General features: G+C 33.0%; 1 protein-coding gene across 1 annotated transcript in view; it reads left to right on the top strand.

Moving 5' to 3' along the window:
- Positions 1-12,407, top strand: part of LOC129221886 (U3 small nucleolar ribonucleoprotein protein IMP3-like) — a 68,745-nt gene extending 56,338 nt beyond the window's left edge. The window contains exons 3-6 of the mRNA XM_054856258.1: positions 9,011-9,085; positions 9,166-9,245; positions 11,269-11,393; positions 12,335-12,407. Coding sequence (XP_054712233.1) covers positions 9,011-9,085; positions 9,166-9,245; positions 11,269-11,393; positions 12,335-12,358 — 304 coding nt within the window. The 3' untranslated portion in view covers positions 12,359-12,407. The remainder of the gene's footprint in view (positions 1-9,010; positions 9,086-9,165; positions 9,246-11,268; positions 11,394-12,334) is intronic.
- The last annotated feature ends 4,693 nt before the right edge of the window (positions 12,408-17,100 follow it).

The following is a 17,100-nucleotide window of genomic DNA, read 5'->3' as shown; positions in this document are numbered from 1 at the left end:
CACAGAAGAACGATGAGAACAGTTCATTACCTAATTTCATTTGCCTTTTTTTTTTTTGACATTCAAATTCTGTAAGGGTCATAAAGAATTTAAAATTGCTGTTGATCTTTCGCAACTGTGCAATTTCCTTTTAATTTTTCCTCTTCCTCAGCTGATGAAATATTCATCTTTATAATAGCCGCAGCTATTAAAATCTTGAAAGCACAAATAAATAAGTCTTTTTCACCAAGACCATATTGGAGTCATTTCGCGTAATTGCACTTGATGATGTAATAACTTTCGGGACAGTTGTCAGGAAGCTGTAAAAAGGGACCGAAGAATGCGGTACAACCTCCAAGAACATTCCACCACTTTTATTAGCGGAGCCCAGTTATCCGACATTTTGGTTCCAAAAAAGAACGCCTGATACCCGAGGTCTAATTTACCATTAGACCCATGAGGCGCCCCAAACTTAAATTTTTGGGAAAGTAGAAATGGAGCTCCGAATTACTCTGAATGATGATATTTTTGCTGAATAGAACTTTAAATTTTTCCGAATCGTCTGACAAAATGTGTCGAATAAGGAATCCTTTGGAAGGTCGCAGTGACCTCTCATCGGGGCACTCTGGTTTAAAGGAAACCGAAAATTTTAGAATACATAGAAGTATACCAAGTTATAGCTTTATTTTTTTTATTACGATGTTTGAAATCATAAGCGATGTAAAAAGTGGATAGTAAAATGACTTTTCAACTTCAAAAAAAAAAAAAAAAAAACTTCATTTTTTGCTATCTAGCTATAGATTTGCTTTCTATCTCTATTTCGCTTTGGTGGTTCAGTGTACACTAGCCCAGTGATTCTCAACCTGTGGTCCGCGTAAAGCTAGTAAAAGCGCTAGCTATTTCATTTTTGTGTTGCAATTAAATTTATTAAAGAAAACTTTTTAAGTTTAACCTAATTTAATTATTGTGAAAATATTTTTTCTGTCGTTTGTGGTCCACTTAGGATTCGGGAGGGTACCAAGTGGTCATCCGTAGTGAATAGGTTGAAAATCATTGCCCTAGCCTGTAAAATGTGCAAAATAATAATAATAATTTGAATTTGAATTTTGACATCTGGAATTCAAATTATGTTTTTCGCAATCTCGAGCGTGTGTGTTTGTGTGCAGGTATGAGTGTGTGGGTAGTTATGTGTATGAGTGTTTGTGGTGGTGGGGAGAATGTGTATATGTGTGTAGGCATATGTGTTTGTGTTTGTGTGCAGGCATTAGTGTGTGGGTAGTTGTGTGTAGGTGTGTGTATGTGTAGGTGTCTGTATGTATGCGTGTGTGTATGTGTGTAGGTGTATGTATGTGTGTGTATGTGTTTGTTTGTACGTGCGTGTATGTATGCGTGTAACTGTAGGATATTGACGCAACCTGGAGATGGCTTTCGCTAAAGGAGCAGCATCGTGAAGAGCCGGTCGACGGTGATGCTGCAGAGGGTGCTGGCGGGAAAATAAAATGATAGCATATCAAAACAGTCAAATGAAAGCAATAAGCAATCGTGATTGCTCAAAAAAAAAAAAAAAACTCTCCGTGATTGCAACTTTACAGCACTTTCATTGATTGCAGTATTCAAGGGAACCTCTACTGATGTGTCTGTTCAAAAATGCCTAAATCGAATTCTGGGGTACCAGCCAGGGGCGTAGCTAAGGGGGGGTTTTGGGGACAAACCCCCCCCCCCCCGAAAAGTTAGTCTCAAAAAAAAAAAAGAGAAAAAGAAGAGAGAAGAGAAAGAAAAAAAAGAAGAAAAGGAAAAAATTCCAAGCGATTATATATATATATATATATATATATATTAAATATATATATATATATATATATATATATATATATATATATATTAAATATATATATATATATATATATATGTATATATATATTAAATATAAATATATATATATATATATATATATGTATATATATATTAAATATATATATATATATATATATAAAAGAAGTAACCCCCCCGAAAGTCGGGTCTAGCTACGCCACTGGTACCAGCAATAGTACTTGTACTAAAACCACTTTGAAGAAAACTGGTAACTAAGCTTCGAACTTGTTAATTGATGTTTGATTATTTCAGCTTCTGTGAAAAGAGGAGATTTCATTAATTCATGTTTGAAACAAATGAGGTATGAAAATGCAATTGTTCTTTACTGGAAAGTGGAAGCATTTCATACAAGCTATTATTAAGTTTAAGAAATCAGTACACTTGCTAGATTGGTTCTAAGTGGCGTTATGCACACTTAGTTTTCTACCAGTTATTTTTACGATATAGCGACCAGGAACTCATGGGAGATCTTAGGAGGTCACTGGGACCTCCCAAAAATCCTCATTCGGCAAGCTTTGTCTGACGAGTCGGCAAATATACATTTTTTTTTTTTTTTGCAATTTTTAAATGATTGAATGTTCCTTTTAATTAAATGTACCTCTGTGTGCATATCTGTATTTTATCGTTCGGCAAGTTCCATTCGGCGTGTTGAGAATTTCTGCATTCCCAAAAATTTAATTTCGGGGCGCCCCTGCCAGCAGCTATAATCAGAGGCGCTCCGAACTTAGTTTTTCGGGAAGAGAAATTCGAAATTTACCGAATGAAACACCGAATTTTACTGAATGATAATATACGAGCATGCTTACATATATATACATAAAGAAAGAGACATTTGACCTCATTATTATTGTTGTTATTGTTATTTTAATAACATATTGCATTATTGTCTCCAAATTTGCCGAATTATTAATAATAAGGAATACTTTTTGGGAGGTATATTGACCTCTTATCTTGGCGCTCCTGGCTGTAGTAGCGCATATTTTGAAATTCTTCCAACGGGCGATTCTCGAAAAAATGTCTCGTGCGTAACGCTAAGTTTTTATTTTTTCCAGCTTACCGAAGCCTACAAAAAATAATGCTGTTGGGGAATAATACTTGCTTTAATATACTATCAAAGCATAACAGTTAATCCCATATTTAATTTATCTTTACTTAAATAAAATAGAAACCTTAGCGTCACGCACGGAACATATTTTCGAGAATCGCCCCAAAGCACTCTGAGAACCAAAATGTCGGATAGGTCGCCCTGTTCTTTGAAGGGGTTCTACCATTTTCAATAGACGGTTTTTCCCTATGCATTATGATTTTTTCATTTCAGGTATAAGGGGGAGACCTTTAATTACGCGTTATGTGTTTTTGCATCCCCGCTAGATTCATGAATTTTTCATCGGATGCTAATGGAAAATAGTTTTCGAACGAAATCTTTTAGTTTCCCTGCAAAAGAGGCTCCTTTGTTGGCGTGTAAAGATTATGTACTTTTATGGAAATCAAAGATCTGAGGAGCTAAGAATACATGATTCTTTCTTTGCTGTGTGTGTATAAGATGAAAATATTTTCATCTAGAATCAATTTTTCATTCTTTATCAACTGCATTGACCTTAAAACTAGGCCCTTTTTTTTTGTTTCCTTTTGCAGTGTGTGTAAAAGGAACTTGCTAATTGGGTTATTTTTCTTGGAAGCTGCGAAAAAAATTCGCAGTGAAGTTAGGCAAATCTTAATTGTATAGTTTATTGACCGTTTTCCGGGCAATATATTTTGTTTGAAATTTGTTCTTTCATTTACGCAGTCGTATTTTTTGTTGCGAAAGGTAAGATTTGTCCCGATCTGATCTATTTCTAGCAAGGGCGGATACAAGGGAGGGGCGATGGGGGCGATCGCCCCCTCCTTCAGCCGAGAAACTATATTTTCGACATTAAAGTTTTAAAAACGCAATTTTACATAATCTTCGATGGTGTTAGAAGAAAGGGAGCTATTCCCCGGAATTCTTCCGGAATCGAAGTTTTGAAAACGCAATCGTAGCCCATCTCTTATTTATTACTCTGGGGATGGGGACTAGAACTTTCAGTAGGATTTTTTTTTGAAATTGAAATTCTAAAATCTCAATTTTAGACGATCTTAGATGGTAATTAGGGATAGGTTCAAAGGCTCACCCTGGATATGTTTTGAAAGAAACACAACTATAGGACGCCTTTATTTACATAAGGGTAAGCGATGGGGTTCAGTACACTCCTTCGAAAGTTTAAAGAGATTAAAGTTCCAAAAAGTGAACAGTAAAAAAAATCGCCCCCTCCTTGAACATTTTCTGGATCCGCCCTTGATTTCTAGTACTCAGATTTAGTAATGACTCCTTAATCCAGAAGCTAAATCCTCTCTCTATATTTCAGATGCTTTTGAAAGAATTCAGATACCGACAATTTCATACAACGAATTATTTTCAGTTATTTTCATTCATTCACGACGGCCGTCTCCCCACTCTTCGGTGGTTATTTAAATAGTATTCTGAGTAATATTCGGTGATCTCTAGACTCCCTTGTATAATGGTACCCCCATTACTGAAGCTCTGCGCACGCCCCTGAGTTCCCTGGATATTTTGAATGAAATAAGACACTTCTGAATTCTTTAAACAACGGCGCGAAATTAGCTTTCAAATAGTGAGTGAAATTATGTTATTTCGCTCACTAAGTTTAACAGAACAGTTGAGCTCGCTTATAACGAACGCAAAGGGTTCGCTCGTTATAACGAGTGCTCGTAAAAAGCGAGTTCGTGAAAAAAATCGTAAACTTCATCATAGTTGCTTTTTTTCTTCTTTTCAACCACTGTACAGTACCACATTTCGTTGGTTACTTTACTTTGAACTGTTTGAATATCTCTTTCTTGTGTCTTTATTTTTGAGAAATACACATATGCTCGACCATATACTTTTTAAATGTTTCTTTACTCCACAAGTTAAAAAAAAGTGCTATCATCGCTTGTTCGAAGGATTTATGATTTGGATGCCTCAGTTGCCAAATCGATTAACTGCACTTTTTTAAAAAAAATCCTCATTTCTGCTTTAATTGTGCTTAATCAATGCTTAGAATGTGAATCTATATTAAACTTTTAATTCAATACATTTCTGATCCTGTGATGGCAGGAAAGTAACACGAGGGCCCATTCACTTCTATGGATAACACTATCTTCTGCATCACTTTTCTCGACTTTTTGTTTTATGGAGTTAATCGATTTGGCAAGTGAAGCACCCATTTATCACTCACTTTGGTTGACTTTCGAATGTTAAAGAAAATTTACCAAAAAAAAAAAAAAAAAGGATAATCTGATTCTAAGATAGAGGTGCTTAATTTTGGATTGGTTGCTTGTGCAATGTCTAATTAACTCAGTAGGACCTAAACTCTTGCATTTATTTATTTATTTTATTGTTTAAAAAGTTTAACGTAACATTTAGTAATAAAATATTACAAAACAGCTATCGGTACAATACCTTAAAAAAAATAATAAAATCTGATTTTGCGTCAGGGGCGGACTGGCCCTAGAATTTCTATGTGGAAAAATATTCTTTCCGGCCCTACCCCAAACATTTTGGCTGTCTTTTTCCCAACCCCGAAAGTTTTTAGTGATTTTCTTTATATAAATAAAGAAAAAGAAAAGAACAAGTTTTTTCAAAGACTACACATGTCTTTAAAAGAAAAAAAAATCCTAGTTTTGTAATCTGGAAAACTTTTCTGTTGATGACGAAAGAAGCCATCTTTTTAGTTTAATTTTTTTTCTTTTTTTTTTCAATGTTTTGGCTGCTGTCCGTTTTTGAATTCAGCTTAAAACGGAGAATGATATCAAGATAGTGATGAATGTTTCTCCCTGTAAGTGGGGTATGGAATATCCCCAATTCAGGGGGTCCGGGGGTTTCTCCCCTGGAGAAAATTTTGAAAAATAGGTATAAAAATCTGCATTTTGAAGCCTCATAAGGAGTGATTGGAACAAAGAAATATCAGGAAAAAAAATAGGCGAAGAAAACTTTTTTTTGAGTTTCATTTTTCAAATTAAGATAATAAACTTTTTTGTGTCGATAAATCAATGACAGCAGTTGACAGACAGAAAGAGTGAGGAAAGAGAAAATATAATGCATTGTTGTTTTGTCACATCGGCTTTCGGTACGATTAATTTTTGATAACCACAACAAATACAGCACTGAATTAAATATAAAATGATCAATAGTAAAAAATGCTTTAAAAGAAATGATGCACAGATTTCGAGAATGGGGAACGGGAGAGTAACATATTACCTATTTTTACTATTTATAATGGAACTTACTTACGGTTTGGCCATCATCTCTCCGTCTGCGGGAATTTTGACCAACTGCACAGTGTTAGTAATGCTAAAAAAACTCGTTTTATTTAAGGATTACTGAACTTCATATGCATCATGAACATGCTTAGGGCTTATACAGACTCTTAACTGCATGAAAAACTCCGAGAAAAGGGAAAAGTAAAACGAGAATTCGAGTTTGCACCATGTTTCTGATGAGGAACCAAAGAGGCTTAAACCCATGAAATTACGATAATAAAGAGTATTTCCTATTAGATGAATTGTTCATCATTCTGTTACATAGTTTCTTTATAAAAAACTTAAAAATACTTCTCATTTTTAAATAGAAAGAAGTGTTTATAAGCCGCATAAATGCAAGTGTTATTATACGCTGTAGTGACGAATTTTCGTTTGCTACAGTTCCCACAATGCACCGCAGTGCCGGTTTTGACCTGCAGTGACGTCAGATGAATACTGTCCATTAATACGATTGAAAAGAAATAAAATGAAGCACACTTTGCTTAGGAGTTTCAAAGACCAATCTAGTTATTTTCAACGACTCTGGATTTGTAATTTAATAAACGAAAACAAATTAATTTAAAGTAATCGTTATTTTAAATTCATATTATTTTGTTTAAAATGTTGAAAACAACAAAATTTTAGCAAACACATGACTAAAAATATTAAACTTACCGCGAAAAAGTTCTTGTCATTGTTAGTTCAATACAGATGTTATTCCACACTGTATAACAAATGACTCGTTATTTTTCTGAGACGAAATTGCGAAGAGAGGGATTACCTAATTGATTGAAAAAGACATGGCTCCGTCTATTATACAGAAAGTGGCGGGAAACTTAACAGTAAACACGAAGGGAAGAGAAAGAGAGAGAGAGAGAAAAAAAAACTTTCTTAGCAGGCGTTTTGTATGTTACCAGAACTGGTATACATCCTATTCTTTGGATGGAGTCTCTTTCATATGAAGGAAAGGGATTAATGTAATCTTTCCCAGGCAGCTTTAGATGGTTATAAAAAATATCCTCACCCCCAATATACCGCTCCTCATCACAGAATTCCAGGAAACATCAATTTCCAACATAGATAGCAAGAGACACCACCTGCTCTTAACCAGGGCCCACCCTTAAGGCTTCACTTTGGGCGAAGGTCCACCCCACGAAACCATTGCGTTCTCACTTCGTAACAAGATACAATACGGCAATAGTTCGACAAGAAAAGAGTGACCACTGGAAGTGGAAAACCATCTAATCATCATCCTCTCCAAACCTCTCCCCCCAATTGCAGTTATCTCAATGTCTAAGTCTAAGACAACTGACTGTGACTCTAAATACACAAGAACGGCCGGCCTAGCTAAAATCTTTTTTTTTTTTTTTTTTTTGCAAAATAAAATTAACATTGAAAAAAAGAAAACGGCCCGAGTTAGGTGCGGCCCATGTGGAATTTTCCACATCTTCCACATGGCCAGTCCGCCCCTGTTTTGCGTTGTATATACTCATGCAAGGAGCGTCCGTCATATATAGGCTCTCTGTTTAACGGCGCTCTATTTAACGACTTTCTTTATTTAAAGACGGCTTTTCACGGTCTCAGATGGTCCACACTATAGTGTTAGGTTGTTTTGCCCATAAGCCACTTTTACAACAAAAATGAAAGGATAGTTGTCTGCTTGACATTTTTTATTTCATCTTTTATGCACTCACGCCTCCCTTGAAATTCTTCTACGTCCCCCATGTTAAAAAACGACTGTGTTAAAACATTCAAAGATACAACAACTTTATTATTTAAAAATTATTGATACAGCTGATGTGTCGTAATTTTTTAAAAATTGTTTGTTTATTTGTGAAATCAGGCATGCTTGTAAGAAATTATACTGCTATAATTCCTTTAAAATTTTTATTATGAATTTTTTATTCTAGCTTAATGTTTACAACAACTCTACGGTAAAAAGCACGCTGTCGGTTCGGAAAAACAACAAAGCAATAAAAATTCAATTCCATTTCCGAATCATGTGCTCAGATCCGGAGTTATGAATTTTGGACCCCCCCCCCCCCTGCAGCAAACTCCCCAGCGGCCAGCAGTGTATGTTAGCAATTTTAATAAGTCTTAGTGCTAGCTTTTTTCAATTATTACTATTATTCCTTGGGTCGTTGGGCCCTTTAAGGACGTGGGCCCCCCGCACTGCGTGGATGCAGATCCGGGCTTGCATGTGCTACCAGTAGGGGTATTGTAAATATTCAACGAGTAATCGCAGCAATTTTGTAAAAGTCATTAAATAAAATGACATGATATTATTGTGAACTATAGTTTAGATATGAAAATTTCGCAATTCAGTAATCATTAACCCAAAAATTATCTCCTAACTTGGGTAGAAATAACTTTTGTGAAGAATGAAATACATAGGGATTGTGTTTTCCACAGTTGTTCGAACCGATGCCGAAAAGACAGTTTTACATAGACTGGCAATTGAAATCTCGATATTAAATTGGGGTTTTATGAATGGAGTTTGAATCGCGCCAAATTGTTACTGGATTTGCCATCTCATTTCTGTTCGACTCCTTGGTGATATGTCCGCAAACAATCGCTAATGTATGACTTCTTTCTTTGCTAAAATATTCCTCAAAAAAAAAATTCTAGGTTGTTGTCTAATGTGAGACCCCCCCTCCCCTCACCCTTTCCCCTAACCGCAAATCCCCGAATCGAACAACGGTCTTGTGGAAAAACAAATTTTTGATGTTGAAGCAAAGTAGAAATATAATGTCTGTGGTGCCATCTAGTGTCGAATATGCCAAATATTTTCTCAACGATTCCTTTTAAAATAAAATTAATTTTGCTGTATTTTATGTTTCAGGTATTGCATGGGATTAATTTCTAGAAACGAAAATTTTGAACTTTGTGATAAAATAACTGCATCGTCCTTCTGCAGGTATGTTTTCCCATTGATTTTTTTTTTCATTTTACTTTTAAATGTTAGAAACTTTTATCGTTTTTTAAAATTTATTATAGAAGAAGACTTCCCGTTTTAATGGTAAGGAGTAGAATGGCTCCTTCTTTGAAAATTGCTACTAAATTTGTTGAACAAGGCCGTATCCTTTGATTGCTGTTTAATGGTGTTTTGTGTTTGTGTTATGCTGAATTTTCTTAAAATATGTTACTTGTTTGTTTGCTATAGAATATAATTATTATATGCTTAAAATATGACCTCATAAGTATTGTTTTTTTTTCTTCTATATATTACTCAACAGAGAACCTTTTAGCAAAATATAATCGCCTAAAGGCTGACGTTTGAGAGCAGTGCTTTGCAAAAGCTAAGCGTTTGAGGAAAATATAACTTCTTAACCATCAGAATATAGAACAAAAAGGAACTCTTAGTTCATTTCTTTTATAATTCATTTTTAGCAAGATATATAAAAATTAAGTCAATTCCGACTTTAAATTGTTTTTAATTTATAATTTACAATGTTTTGATTTTCTACTTTAATTTGTTCCTAAATTAATCATTCAAAACTGAATTGATAAATATATATTTGGAAAATGTGAACTAATAGTAGGAATTCAAAAGGTGCTTGGATGAAATGAAGAAATATTATCGAAAGACTGCGGTCATTTTTTACTCAAGTACCGGTTTACTGAATCAAATTTTGTAATTTTTATGATAGTTTAAAGAAAAACTTTATACATGCTTATTTTATGCAGAATGAAATGTATAAAATATTGTTACAAATTCTGTAAATAATAATTATTTTTTTGATCAATTTGTTGAAATCTGGCTAAATTTGGCGTTTATTCTATTATTTTTCATTTAAAATTATCTTAGTAATGTAACCTGTAAATAGTTTCTTACCTATACTAATATTATAAAGAGAGAGGGCGGATTTTTGTATGTTAAACAATCCAAATTCAAAATAATAGAATACTTCCCACTTTCTGGAAACAAGTTTATTCTAACCAAATATAAGAGCATATTAGATATTTAAATGAACATGCCACCTTTCTTAGATCTTAAAATGTGCATTTCATTCCAAATATACTCAATTAAAAATAATCTTAGACAGAATAATCCAAAAGTTTATAGTGATGAAGATTTACATTGAGTCAAAAAATTAGAATATTCAAATTAAAGGTGGGAAAAACTTTCAAGAGAAACATTAATACTAGAATGCATCATTTTTTGCTGGATTCAATTTTTTAATCCTTTCTCACATGGATTCTACCACCTGTTTACATTAATCGTTTCTGACACTGTTTCCATACTCTCTTCAATGCGGCAATGAGCACAATTTTGTTGGCGGGCCCCAGGTCTTGAACTGCTTTCTTTAGATTTGGCCGTACCACAAATTCTCGATAATATGGAGATTGGTGGAGTTGCTTGACCAGTTTAAAACCAAAATTCCTCTTTCTGTTTAAAAATCTATGAGTCGATTTAGAAATGTGACACAGAGTAGAATCTTGCTGAAAGATAAAATGTATCACTAAATGTGTAACTGCTGTGCCTCACATGAAGTATCATGCAGTATTATTGATAACATGGGGAGTCACACATTGTTTTAAGACATATTTTTTTCAACCCAAACAAGTTCAGGGTGGGTCCCTAGTAATGAATAAACATTCCCCTTGCATTTGAATGAAGTATATGGTCTCCCATTTCCGATTGATAAGATTCGTGAATGAATAAAAAGAAAGTATGAGAAATATTGGTAGAATGTAGTAGAATTTTCGGAATGGGTTTATAAATAGTCATAGCGTGATCAGTGCTTAGTCTCGTCATAGCCGTTGCGCTGGAAAGTGTGTATTAGCTGTTATTGTGAAGCATTTGCGCTGTGTTTTTGCGTATTTTGATGTAAATACGTGTGCTGCCGTTGAGTTTACGGTGTGAGTTAGCGGTTTGCTTAATTGCTCTGGTTAATTTATCAGTTGTTAACTCCATTTCTTGTACATAGTTGTAATTAAACCTCCTGTGTTTTTTTCAAGAACTGTGTCATTATTTAAGAACTTCTTGAAGTGGCCAGACTCGTAACAATATCTTTAACTGCTATGATGACTTATAAAATGAAATGTGCAGATTTAAAAAGTATTCTTTTTAAAATTATTATTCTGAGCATAATTCAGATGTTAGGGTTGGTCCACATGTTGTGATGGATACTGCCTTTCTAGTGACAAGGAATATGGAAGATTTTATTACTTGGGTGGATGGCTCAGCTATTAAGAAACACGTGGCTAGATACAATGAAGAGGTATAGCAGATGGAAATAATCACTTTTTAGTAATTAATAATTGAATGTTCTGTTATGATAATGATTGAAATTATGAATTAGTAATTTGTAATACCTTATTTTAAAAAAAAAAGCTGTCAATTTCATTTAAACTTTATTTTGATTGAATGCATGATATAAGTGATGTAAATGTACTGCATTATGTGATAGTTTTGCATCGAGATACTTTTGTGTCATAGCTTCACAAATTCTAGATTCATACAATTATTGTTTTTGAATATTTTTTTTGTTTGTTTTTAGTAATTATATCTTATTAAAAAAAATTAGTTTTAGTAGTGGTTTGTTTTTAGTAATTAATAATTGAATGTTCTGTCATAATAATTGTGAAATTATGAATTAGTAATTTGTAATATCTTATTTTTAAAAAAAATCGGTCAGTTTCATTTAAACTTTATTTTGATTGAATGCAAGAATTTTTTTTTATATACCACTGTTCTTCTCCTAGTTTTATAGCAAGGGTTACATATGTGTTTTTTTTTTTTTTGTGAGAAAATTATTCTCTCATTCCCTTTATGAAATGGTGAAATATGTTTATTTTTTTGTGTTATTTGCAGAAAAAAACCTATATTTTCTGTGCATTACATTGAAAGGGTTAGTGCATGATTACTCCTCCCCCCTACTCATTTTTTAGAAAAGCGTAATGGAGAAAATTATAAAGTAACAATGGATATGTTTTTTTTTTATAAATATTATGCAAATTGATCTAAATAAATAGATAAATAAGTAGTCAATTCGTATAAATTTATACCAAGGCTTTAGTGGGGAAAAAAAGCCTTTCTATTTTTTTCTTGTTTTTGTTAAAACCAGCACTGACAAATTGAATTTCATATTGTTTGTTTACTTGAAAAATTAAAAATGTCTTAAAAAATAATGTTTTTTTTTTTTTTAATTCTCTTTTTCAGTTGGATGACTTTGAACTACTATGAGAAGAACATTTTTTTATGTAAATCTGTAAATAAAACGTTTTGATTCTTACATGTATTCGATTTTCTTCTTATTTATAAGTTATGAACTTTTTCCTTTGTTCTTTTCTATTTAACAAATGAAGAATTACACACTACGCTAGGATACAGATACATTTGAAAAACTAATAAAGTTCCAAAAGACGCATCAATTTTAAAATTTTGTGATTATCACTAAGCTTTCGTCTGTATTTTTCAGACAAATTACTTCTCTGTATTCCCCCCCCCCTAAATTATCAAAAGGCGCTATACCATGTACCATTAGCAAGACTGGTGCAAAAAAGTAATCAACAATTCGCAACTCCAACGAACTATAGGGGGCACTGAAGTCACTGTCTAATGGCGGAATTGAAAACTAAAACAAACGCACATGGTAACGAAGAAAATGCTAAAAGTGTTGTGATTTTTGTTCGTACGTATGATTGTTTCGCTTTATTCTTTATAAATTAATTTTCAAAGTCTTGTTGATATTCTGACCCACGTAGAAAGAAATGAGAATTCAAGAAGCATTACTAAACGTCAAACATTAATGCAAAGTACGTAGTTCGTAGTTCTAAGCAGCCATTTTCACGATGTTGAATTCGATATTTATCAATTCTTGATAAAACTAAATAATAATTGTGGCCTGACAAGAATAACAATTAATGCTAGAAAATTTAATATGACATTACAAATTATTCGGAACTCCAGTGCTCGAATACGCTACCTTGCGGTGATTTATAAAACTGCGTCTGCACCTAAAACATTGCCACGTTGCGCATCACGTGTGTCTGTTGACGTAAACACAGGCAGTTTGTTCTGAGTATTTATTAACGCAATCGATGTGTCTTAGTTTGCTTTCAGCTACAAAAATTAATTCGTCCCTTAGTAGTATTCTCGAGCTCCTCAAAATAATGTTAGTTTTCATTATTTCCTTAATAATAGGTGAAAGCGAAAATTCTGGATTAACAAACTTGGATAACGTTATACAAGGTAAAAAATTTTATTGTTTTGAATGAATTTGTAAGAATATGGGAGTTTTTTTAATCTTAAATTAATTAAACTTACCATATTTTACAGCAGCATTTAGTTGGAATGGACAGTATGCAAAATATTTTCTTGAATATATTATCGTAGAACAAAATGAATAACCGAGAAAGAATTTACTTTATTCCTTTTATTCTCAGCTGAAAGGTTTCGCCAAATTTGTTTAGGGTTATAGTAGTTTTAGTATTGTGCAAGCAAAGTAGCCTTGGCGAGTTTTCGCGTTTTTAGTTAAACCATTTTTAATTTTTATCATGAGTGGAATAAAATGATAGTAAGATTACAGAATTCGATAAGTAAAAAGAAATAAGGGTCAATCAACTGAAAAGAAAACTACCACCATATATAAACTGTGAGTACACATTTTATTTATTTTGTTCTGAGTGAATTTGAATAAATATCAGTTTTTCAATTCGATGAAAAAAAAACGAACTTAACAACATTGACTGGACACTTTTCTTTAACCTAATTCCACATAAATGATTTAAATAAAATTTGTTACTACAGTATCCTACTGAAATAGACAGTATGCAAATAAATTTTCTTGAAAATATTTATCGCAGAACAGATTGAAAAATCCAGAAAGAACGTTAAGAATTTGAACGATAAAAAATAAAAGTTCGCCAAAAATCTGTTTATAGTGTTATGGTTTTAAAATTATGTGAAAGAATAATGTATCTTGACAAGATTTCGCATATCAGGTAAATTATTTCCATGACGAATGAATTAAATGCATGATTTCTTTGGATATCCAATCATATAGTCATAGAAATAAATTATCTAGTGTTAAACGTTACTCTTGACAGTCTGCCACGTATGTGCACTATGTGACAAAAATGTCAACAAATGCTGGAAATGTCACGAAACTGAATTTAATATGTACTAATGTATAGAAAAAACGGTACAAAATGAAAATGCCGTTCGAAGCGAACCAAAAATTTATGAATTCCGAATTCAACATCGTGAAAATGGCTGCTTCAGAACAACTTACTGTGTGTTCTACATTAATTGTTTACTTTCGTAATACTTTTTGGTTTCTAATCTCTTTCTATATGGGTCAGAATATCCACAAGACTTTGAAAAATCTTTTCAAACGAATAAAGCGAAAAAATCATACATACGAACAAAAATCACAACACTTTAAGCATTTTCTTCGCTACCACATGCGTTTGTTTTAGTTTTCAATTCCGCCATTAAACAGTGACTGCAGTGCCCCCTATAGTTCGTTGGAGTTGCGAATTACCAAAAGAAGATGATACTTCTTTGCTTTGCTTTGGCTAGCGCTTGTTTTCCATTTGTAGCTGAGTTATTTCTCTTGAATTCCCGAATCGGTTAATTTAAAAATTTTCTGTTTCGATTTTTCTAATTTCTGAGTTACGATTTAATTGTGTCATGTTATGCAAATCATCAACAAAATTCTCACGGATATATGGTGGTAGTTTTCTTTTCAGTTGATTGACCATTATTTCTTTTTACTTATCGAATTCTGTAATCTTACTACCATTTTATTCCACTCATGATAAAATTTGAAAATGGTTTAACTAAAAACGCGAAATCTCGCCAAGGTTACTTTGCTCGCACAATGCCAAAATTATAACCCTAAACAAATTTGGCGATACCTTTCAGCTGAGAATAAAAGGAATAAAGTAAATTCTTTCTCGGTTATTCATTTTGTTCTACGATAATATATTCAAGAAAATATTTTGCATACTGTCCATTCCAACTAAATGCTGCTGTAAAATATGGTAAGTTTAATTAATTTAAGATTAAAAAAACTCCCATATTCTTACAAATTCATTCAAAACAATAAAATTTTTTACCTTGTATAACGTTATCCAAGTTTGTTAATCCAGAATTTTCGCTTTCACCTATTATTAAGGAAATAATGAAAACTAACATTATTTTGAGGAGCTCGAGAATACTACTAAGGGACGAATTAATTTTTGTAGCTGAAAGCAAACTAAGACACATCGATTGCGTTAATAAATACTCAGAACAAACTGCCTGTGTTTACGTCAACAGACACACATGGAACGCAACATGGCAAAGTTTTAGTTGCATTCGCAGTTTTATAAATCACCGCAAGGTAGCGTATTCGAGCGCTGGAGTTCCGAGTTCTTGGCTTAGAATCATCTTATATTATTTAAGACTTCCCGTCTTTATGTTTGGTATTTTTCGAAGGCTTTCCTCCATTCAAATTATTATTCAGTGCTTCATCTCAACTTTCCACAACAATGCTTTTTTAAAAATTATAGTGTGAAGAAAATCATAGTGACGAAAGATCTGTTGCCATTTTTGTCTTGAATATGAGCAAATAAATTTCCGAGTTTTGTTTTAAAGGTTTCTCCTGTAATCGAGGGATTTAAAATGTTTACTCTTTGGTTATTTTTCCGAAATCTGCTGCAAAATTTTACTGATTTTTTTTTTTTTTTGGTCAAACGCCCCCCCCCCCCCCCATTTTTTCTGAAAAAGTTTTTTTTTTGCAGATTAAAATGTTTCTTAATAGTTAAAATTATCTTAGAAAATATAAAGTGTTGAATATTAGAAAATATTGCATCCCATGTTAAAACAATGTTAGTGTGCCCGGCTTTGCCTGGTCTACCTTGAGAGTAAAAGTTGTGTCAAGTGACATATATTCAACAATCAGGCTTAAATAAAAGAAAAAAAAAACATCATGTAAAATTACTCTTCCAAACAATGGCGACAGATATTAAAATACTTTCAAGAAATTAAAAAGCGTAACCATGGAAACACGAAATAAAATAAGTTTAAGAAATTAAATTCAAAATAAGGAAAGAAACAATGGATTCAAAAAGCGTAACCGTGGAAACGCGAAAATAAAATGGTTGACAACCTGAATCAAAATGACATTTTTCGAATTCGATTTAAAAACGCTTGTAACCTTTTTTTCCTTTGAAGATAGAAGCTAAGTTTTTCGACCATAGGCCGAGAGAGATCTGGAGTAAAAAATGTAGCCAATGGTGTCGGAAAAGAAAACTGTGGGACAATTCCTTCACTTTTTATTGATAGATTTAATGAAGAAAGTAGTGCCTAAATTTCAGCTAAACCTAAAAACGTTAGAGATAAAAACACAAATTACTCCCGCCGTAATTAAATTAAGAGTATTAAAACAAATTGTTTAGAACGCGGAAAATTCTACCCTTTTCAACGATATATAATAATATGTGCAAGTAATTTTTCACTCCCATATTCTGGAATTTCTGTGAAATTTGGGCCTAAATTGGAATAAAAAAGGAACTATTTATCGGATTTTTTTCGAATTATAGTCTATTTCATTCAGTAAGAAAGCACCTTTCATATACTGAAGAAATTTTCAAATAGGTGCAGTGGTTCTGGAGATTACCTCGAACATATAAACACAAAAATCCGCCCTCTCTCTTTATAATATTAGTATAGATTTATTTATTTTTTGTAGCCAAAAGTTAGGAAATTATCTGTGAGCAAACTGAAACCGAATAATAACTACCTTTTGTTAAAAAAATTCCAGATTTTGGAGGGTGCCCGGGCTTTCTGAGCCCCTCCCTTGTATACGCCCTTGCTGTCTGCTCCTATTCATCACGAATGTCTCCGAACTCAGCCGCAGAAAACACGCTGTCGTCCACCAGTCAAGAACGTGCCGTCGGTTCCTCATCACTCGCACAAAGAGAACACGGAGACAAATC

This window comes from Uloborus diversus, chromosome 5, assembly GCF_026930045.1.
Source record: "Uloborus diversus isolate 005 chromosome 5, Udiv.v.3.1, whole genome shotgun sequence".
Taxonomy (NCBI): domain Eukaryota; kingdom Metazoa; phylum Arthropoda; class Arachnida; order Araneae; family Uloboridae; genus Uloborus; species Uloborus diversus.
Note: the sequence above shows the minus strand (reverse complement) of the source record. Positions and strands in the feature narration are given on the sequence as shown.